The sequence below is a fragment of the Coptis chinensis genome, chromosome 9, assembly GCF_015680905.1.
Source record: "Coptis chinensis isolate HL-2020 chromosome 9, ASM1568090v1, whole genome shotgun sequence".
Lineage (NCBI taxonomy): Eukaryota > Viridiplantae > Streptophyta > Magnoliopsida > Ranunculales > Ranunculaceae > Coptis > Coptis chinensis.
In genome coordinates this window covers 48,062,082-48,070,733 of record NC_141464.1, presented here as the reverse complement: position 1 = coordinate 48,070,733, position 8,652 = coordinate 48,062,082, and the positions used below count along the sequence as shown (strand labels likewise).

At 35.5% G+C, this 8,652-nt stretch overlaps 1 protein-coding gene across 1 annotated transcript; it reads right to left on the bottom strand.

Moving 5' to 3' along the window:
- Positions 1 to 311: 311 nt before the first annotated feature.
- Positions 312 to 3,499, bottom strand: LOC147476389 (serine/threonine/tyrosine-protein kinase HT1-like). The gene is made up of 4 exons (XM_086582852.1): positions 3,369 to 3,499; positions 2,327 to 3,156; positions 1,168 to 1,623; positions 312 to 668 (listed from the first exon to the last, which is right to left on the bottom strand). The coding sequence occupies exons 2-4, from the start codon at positions 3,071 to 3,073 to the stop codon at positions 399 to 401; spliced, it is 1,473 nt and encodes a 490-aa protein (XP_086438978.1). The 5' UTR covers positions 3,074 to 3,156; positions 3,369 to 3,499; the 3' UTR covers positions 312 to 398.
- Between the last annotated feature and the right edge of the window lie 5,153 nt (positions 3,500 to 8,652).

Below are 8,652 nucleotides of genomic sequence, written 5' to 3'. Positions count from 1 at the left end.
ACAACCATCAATAATTCCAAATGTCGAATCTTAATTAGTAATATGGCAATCCATTCTTTCTAGAGTATCTTTAACGTAAGTAACGCTTAGACATATGTTAATTAAACTAGGTATTGTGCATGGACGCATCTATAGGTGGCTATATCTACTGTAGATGAAACGAAGAATGATTAACATACATAATTCATACACGTGCACTGAACTTGCAGCCTGTGTACGTGTGACATATATTATATGTTTCATCAAGATATGTGTTTGTCAACGTTCTTGCATGAACAACAATAGAAATTTAAAAAAAAAAGAAAAAAAGAAAAAAAAAAACACCAAATATATAAAAATCAGAGGAATATTTACAAACATACGTTTCTTAAATTACAGAAGCCAAGTCTTTTACGAAATTATGAAAACTTGGGCTTAGGGGATGGTAAATCGTCAGACACAGAACTTAACTTTTTAATCCAATGTTTTAGTCGCTTCTTGTGATCATGACAAGTTGATTCTTGAACCAGTTTCAACGTGCCGTCAAGCGCATGGGAAGATTCAAACTGCTCAAATACCTTTACAATCTGCCAGAAGTCGGGTCTCTTTTCAGGACGCAGTGCCCAACATTGCTCTATTAAAGCTTGTAGCGCGGGAGGGCAATTTGCAGGAATAGCAGGTCTCAAATTCTGAGAATCCCAATAAAAAGGAAAATGAGTAAACTTATCAGTCCCACATCTGAGAATCATAAAATATTACTACGACCAAATGTAAATTCGATGGATAAAATACTTGTACAATAGCATTGTGTTTCTAGGTAAAATAGAAACACATATTACCTTTAGGGGGGGGGGACCCCAAAAGAAAAAGGAAAGAAAGAAACCACATTTCCTCTCAATTTTCTTAAGTCACACATTTGAGATGAAATAATACACTACACATGCCTTACAGTAAATCTTTTCACTTATATTTTTCAATTTAGACAAACACCTAAAGAGGATCTATACCACCAACGGCACTAAGCATGTTCATATAAACAAACCTTCTACATATTTAACATAGTAGCAAGCATCATAACACTTGGCAAACACCTATTAAACATATAAGAGTTTGCATAGGACACCTGAAAATGCAATGTCAATAATATTGTCGAAATTATGAAGAAAATGCATTGAGAAAGAGAAATACCTTATTGACAACAGCAAAAGCAGCTTGAACAGGTGTCATGTCTTCATAAGGTATTACACCAGCCACTAATTCCCATAAGACAAGTCCAAAGCTGTATACATCAACTTTTCGTCCATAGGGTTTGTGCTTGATTACCTCAGGTGCCATCCAACGATATGTTCCTGGGTCTTCAATTAATGAATCAACAAATGATTCCTCACATGCTATTCCAAAGTCTGCAACTTTCAAGCTAGAGTATTCATCAAAAAGGATATTTTCCGGTTTAAGATCCCGATGAATGACACCTTGTGAATGTATGTATTCCATTCCTCGAGCTATATCCAAAGCAATTGCAATCAACTTGTCTAAAGGAAGAGATTCTCCTTCAAGTTTGTGCAAATATGCCCTCAAAGAACCTCCAGAAAGATATTCAGTGACGATGCAAAAGACTGGTGATTTTCTACAAGCTCCCACCAACTGCATCAACATATTAAAATATAAAATACATCGATTAAAAAATATCACATAGAAAGCACTAGGTCGATTCAATGATTCTTAGTTTCATACTTGGTCGAACAACTATGCATTGTTAAGATTACCTTCAAACGGAATTACATAAAGCATTTGCAATTTACTTCACTATACAAGCTGATTATTAATTTAAGAGGAGATTGCTAAACCAATGAATCAAACAAAGAAAATTATATTTCATGAGAAATAAAATTTGAATGGAAATGATCAAAGAGTCCATGCTAAAACGACACAAACACAGGACCAAAAAAACTTGATGTTATCAGGATACCATTGGAAATCAGCGATACCTTATGTTATTAGTGGAAGCTAACAACAACAATTAAAAATAAAAAATACAATAAACAACCAAGATTACTGCAAATTAAGACAAGAAAAAGAACATAGAAACTCTACTCTAGCAATTAGCTATGATCTTTCCACATAATACGAAAACCTCGCTATGGTTTTTCAGCTCCCAAATAATAACCAATAAACAACTGGGGATTTAAGCCCTTTGAATAATATAACTCCAGTACTAATTTTAACTTGCCTAGAATTTCTATGTAACTTAACTAGAAATTATATGAAAAAAAGGGAAGCAATACGGCGACATATGCCCCGACATCATTCAGACATAGAAAAACAACTTCAAAAAACAATTCATTACCCGAATTACACATTGATGACGGAGACGCGATAGAAGAGTAACTTCTCTTTTGAACTGTTTTTCTAGACAAGCCGCCATGGTTCCATCTTCATCATCTTCGGGTTGCCTAATGATCTTAACAGCAACAGCTTCACCATTGTACATCCCATGGTATAGTCGACTATGAGCTCCACAAGCAAACCTGAGTCCAAGGAACAACTTCGAAAGATCAATAGTCCATTCATCTACAGCTTCAATAGCTGTGACCCTTCTACCACTTTGATCAAAATACTTTGTCCATGTTGAATCCTTACGACTTTTAGACTTCTCAGAGACTTTTGAAGAAGGCAAACTATTAAGACGGCTAATCTCAGAAGCTTGAGTACCACTAATTTTTTTGTTAAACAACTTGCCCACTGCCTCTAGCTCATTATTTTCTCTTCGAGGATGAGGAGTAGAAAACCTCTGTCTGTTCAACCGAGCTTCTTTAAACGTCTGTGAAATTACCAACTTTGGTGATGGAGATAGCGATCTATATTTGTTGTTAACCAGATTTCGCAATAGCTGACCGTCATGTGATATTTGCTTATCATAAACTGTCCTCAAACCAGGCCTAGACTTCAATCCAGAGTTGCCACTACCATCAGATTCTCGAGGCGACAATACTTTTGACAAAGTAATAGATGGAAACAGAGATGAATCTAACCTATGATATATAGTATTCGAAAATTTCACTCTCCTCATCCATGAATTATTCTCTTCCTCCATTTTCACCCACCCTCTAAAAGCAGCAGAATATCAAAACATTCTTATACTCCATATCCAAATATACAACCCCAAATCTCAAAGGCCTGTATATAAACAATAAACCAACAAATTTTTTTTAAGAAAAAAAATAAGGAAGACCCAAGATGTAAGCCTGAGAACTACCCATATAATGACATAGTTAAAGAAATAAAGTCAAATGCATGATAACACTAGCTCCATTGACTTAAAACCAAATCCTAAAAGCCTTGGGAAAAAAAGGACACCATAATGATGACATAGCTCAAAAAAACTTTACCTTATATCTTCAAACCATTCCTCTGTGTTCATTCAGAAACAAGATCATTTTAGTGCTACGAACGACAACAGAATGACAAAAAAATATGGAAAAGGAAATAAAAAAATGGACTGTTTTAAGAAAAGAGCAGAATAATAAGAGGCGTAGATTGTAGGACGTGGGACAGCGATATTTAGTTGGAAGTGGAAGATGGGGCCCACAGATTCTAAAAAAGTCAGAAAAGGCGAACGTAGTAAAATAATGTTATTAGAATCAAAGTGTCACTGTTGTTTGTGACACGGTGAACGAATTTTTTTTTTATTAATAATAATCAGAGATTATTAATACCGAGTAGTTGATAATGTTCCCACTGTGTCATTTTTTATTTTTTATTTATTTATTTATTTCTCTGAGACTGACACATCAGATTTTTCATAAAAAAAAAATTTTACACCTTTTTTTGCCGATTTCAATTATTCGGGGTAATCCAAAATAGATAAAAACTTCTTTCTATATTCTCTTTTTAATTCTACAAAACACTTCCAACTCTAAAAAAAAAAAAAAAAAAAAAACCATCTCTTTTATTCTTCTCTTCTTCTAAAATTAGACTAAGAAATTGTTCAAGATGGAACACTTTCTGTCTCTCCTTCACACTTCTCAAAACAAAATGAATTTTGCATAAGGAGTTTATCTTTATCTGATTCTGCTTGGTCAGCCACAAAATTTCGGAAATCAAGTAAGTATTTCTTTTCCTCCCTTTGTTTCAATTTCCCTTTTTGCTGCCCAATCGCACTGGACATTAGTGATATCAAAGTTCCAATGTGGACCTTGGTCCTGATAGAGAGCTGATTGTTAGAAGTTGGTTGACACTCTGACCCTGTTGTGTTGGGTTGCCTCGATCCTATGCCAGTCACTCGCTTGACCAATATTTCTGTAGCGCATTAAATATGAGATTTCCTTTAAGCTTATTATAAGCACTAAGCATGGTTTTGCTTTCTTCCTTGTGTGTGTGTGTGTGTGTGTGCCAGGTTTGAGAGGGGGAGGGGAACAAGCTTGTCGTTAGTATGGTGGACCTTGGTCTTGAGAGATGATTAGACAACTGTTAGTTTGGTTTGGTTGCCTCTACGTTCATATAAGTTGTGATTGGTTTGCCTCGAACTCGATTGCTATCGACGAAGATAACTATGCACAAGCTGCAAAAATCAGGGATAGTCTTCGTTTTCTCCAAGAGGATAGCAAGGCTTCATTTTTGGCAGCAAATGCTCGCTTTTATAACTGTTTCAGGAAAGGGGATCTTACTGGAATGCAAGCACTTTGGGCAAAAAGGGACAACCTGGTGTGAGTGGAATATCTGGTTACAGAAGATGCTGTTCTCTGGCAACACCTCTCAAATCCCTCCCCATCTTTTGCTAAGGAACTTCGGGAAAAGATATTCGATAACACCACCTTTCCTTCTGAGTACTATATGAGCAGGTTGAGACAGAAAACTGAAGATATACAAAACTACTTTTCATATATTTTGCTAATATCTTTCCTTCTATGTGCAGTGGTGTGTGAATGAAATAAAGGTTAGACCATTTTTCTACAAGTATAGTGGACCTACTTTGGAAGTGGAGGCTCTCTGTCACACGTGGTTGGCGTCATTCTATGGTGATTGTAGTTTAATGTTCGAACTCCGGCTGATCCCCGTTGGATCAATTATAAGAAAGACATGGCAACTCGGCAGGTGGTTATGAGGGCCAAGTATAAGACTTCAGTAAAGGATCCTAGTGTTCAGGGCGTGCTTATAATCATGGAAGACAATTTTTCATTTACACTTGATGATCCTACGTAATCTGTGAAACTACTCAAAAGCACCAGTTTATGAAGGAAGGAAACCACAAACAAGCCCTTCTAAATCTTACAATAGATCCTTCTATTAAGGCGGGAGGTTGCATTTTTGAGTTTGAGAAGTTCTCTGAGCGCGATGTTTGCCGTGATTTTGTGAGCAAAGTCCTTACTAAACTTCAAGCTACCAAATCATCTGAGAAGGATCCTAAACCAGTTTTTGAGAAATCTGGTGATGAACAACTTAGTACTGCTGAGATGGAACTTCAAATGAAGCTGCTTCAAGAGGATAGTAACTCGCAAAGCAATTACATAAGCAATTTGTCATCGTGGTGTGTTGACGAAAATGAATTCGGGCAACAAGAAAGGAGTTGCTAGCTGTGATGTCAAAAGGCTCCAAAACAACAAATGGGATTTAAAAGTGCTATGATTGCAGATGTCGGACCATTGGACCGATGGTCGAGCAACAAAGTCACATTTAACTTGACCCCGAGAGATCATCCATTAGATTTTTCTTTGAAAACCAACAGTTCACAAGGCATATCTGAATTTTGTTCCTCTAAGATGTCAAAAATGGACTTTTTGGACCAAATATTGTCGGCGAGTAATATCCGCTTAGGACAAGAAATGTTGTTCAGCAGCTAGATAGAACCCTCCCATGAAGATGAGGAGCTTCTTTGTTTTTCTTAAGCATGATGAAATATTGGCAAATGAAGCTCGCCCGGAAGCTTAGACGAGTTGATCCAACCTTAGACATGGAAGTCGATCAAGGTGATGATTACATTTTTCTTTTTGGGTTCTCCATTCTACCGATTCTAAAAGGCATGTGACAATTTTTCCCTTTGAATAATGCAGTCATGTAGCTCCTTCGGTATGTATCACTCAAAATGTTATTCCGATCCATAGAAAGAGAAACATCAAGGATTTCTCCTCGAACCAAGAAGTTCGAAGTTTTCTTCTTTTATATATAATTTGATTGATTACCCTCTACATAGTTTTTTCAATAATATATTTTCCTTTTTTTGTTTGTTTGTTTTGTTTTGTTTGTTTTTTTTTTTTTTTTTGCCAATTAGCAACCAACAATTGTTATCTACTTAAGCAAAAATGAAAACCAATCATAAACAACCTTTATATCATTATATGTGTTGTTGTATTTTACGACTTTCGGTTATACACGATAATGATGTTGATGATACTAAGTAAAACACATGTTTAGTACAAAAGCTCTGATTAATTCTGGTAGTATTTTCTACAGCAATGGTTGGTAAATATAAGGCATTGATCTACCCTGAATTCTAGATAGGCAAAGTAGGTTTCTTTAGATGCTAGGTTTTCCAAACCACAAAGAATACATCAGTTGACACAGCCATGTATGATTAGGCTGTACTCAAATATTGAAAGTCGAAAAATATTTATAAAGGCAAGTAGGCAAATAGAAATCAGGGTTGAAATTTTCGAAAGTAATTTGTAAGTTTTATTGTAAATCAGATTTTTCTCATATGAAAGAGTCTACATAATGAAAGGTTTAATCACCCATCCTGCAACAAAGAATTTCAATGTTTTCTTTTAAAATAGAAAAATGGGTGAGAAAACAGCCATAACAGACTAACAGCATAATCCTAAATGATATGTTCTTCTAAAGCGAGCTCATTTCCGTCGCTAAAGATACTTGCTATTCCCATTGATTGTTCGAAGTACATTGCGACGTGGGACTGTGGGAGTAAACATTAAAAGAAACTGTTCAACCTATTTGATGATAAAACAAACAATAAATCGGTGCTCTAGATTGAAGACATATTGGAGGTGGAAACTGGAAACTGACCAATCAAAGGGATTAGGTACTACTCTTTCAGTCTTTCTCAATAGGCTGCATTCCTATGCAGAAAACTTCAAAAGGTGCAACCATGAAGGAGCCTAAGAGGAAAAAATGTCTTACCATTGTGAAATATTCTCCAAGTACGTGTAAGTCCGATCACCAGATTCAAGAAACATGAGTGTCTCAAATCTTTGGATTATATTTTAAGGACTAGCCGAAAATCAAAACATGATGCCCCTTCTAATACTTTTTAAGAAGTATGATATCAATCAATTCCATTCATTCACCATTGGTTCATCCCTTGATTTTTGATATTGCAAGTAATGTTTTCTTGCTTTCACACATCTTTGTTTGCCGAAAAGGAGGTGGAGAGCAGAAGTTGTATCCATTGAGACCCACCCAGAATATCCTCTTGCATTCCACAATGTGAAGGTTTTAGTTTCCTGCCATTTGCATGAATCTCATGGACTGAATCTCTCAATTTCTCTCACATAATTTTTTTTGTTTTGTTTTTAATTATAGATTGCGGTTTGAACAGAAGAAGAAAGGTGTTTTTCAAGTCTCTTTAACAATTGTAAACATATCCAGTTTTCTACTCACTTTTAGCTTAATAGATTAGCAATTTACTTTATTCCTAAAAAAAATTAAAACCACTTTAATAGACATTCGTGCTATAAATTATTTGTGTTCGAATTTGTTGCAGATTTTATCACTCTTGCATCAAACCCTATCGTGCAACCTAACAGAGGTTTCTATTTTTTCTTTATTTTTCCAATATCTTCTTCTTTGTTTCTTCCCTGCATTTCATTTCACTACAGTAATTCTGAGTTATGTGCCTTCACCAACGGCTATACACTTTTCTAGATTGTTGAATACTTTCCTTGATATATTTAGTTTGATAATTCATAGTTGCTGCTATGAATTAATTTGATGAAAAGTCCGTTTGAGCTAATAACCTTTGATTTGAATGTTTATATAGTTTTGATATTCAATAACATCTATAAATGAATGTATTGGTTTAATTTGTTGTTGGTGCTTTCACAGAACTATGGTGATGCCATGTTAACGAGATTTTTAGTAGCAAGGTAGATGAACCTAATAAAAGCAGTTAAGATGTTGGTTTTATGGAAGAAATGGAGGGAAGAGTTTGTACCATTGGGTTTTATTCCTGATTCTGAAGGGCCTGATGAGTTAAAAGCTAAAAAAATTTATTTGCAAGGACCAACCCCAATTCAAGAGTAAGAATACCCTTTTTTCCCCGCCTATTATTGTGCTGCAGGAATTTAGTAGTCCCCCTTTATGTTTTGGGGTGGTTTAACTTACCACGTATGCACTAGCTAAACTACTAACACTACCACTCGATTGTGTAATCGTTGTATTAATAGCAGTCTTCCCCGACAATCATCAAATCCTATAAAATGCCCCTAGAGAGCCAAAGCACATAAGGCTTTAGACCCCTGTCTAACTCCTGGCAGGCTTAGACAAGCACATAGCGACCTCGATAATTCAACTATCTTGATCTATTATAAGTATATTGTAGTTGCAAACAAAACTGAAACAAAGTACAGAAATTGAAATGAAGAATACAAGCTTTTGTTTCATAGAAAAATAAGCTTCACCAAATCCAAAGATATCAAGAACTGCTCTTATCATATTACAATC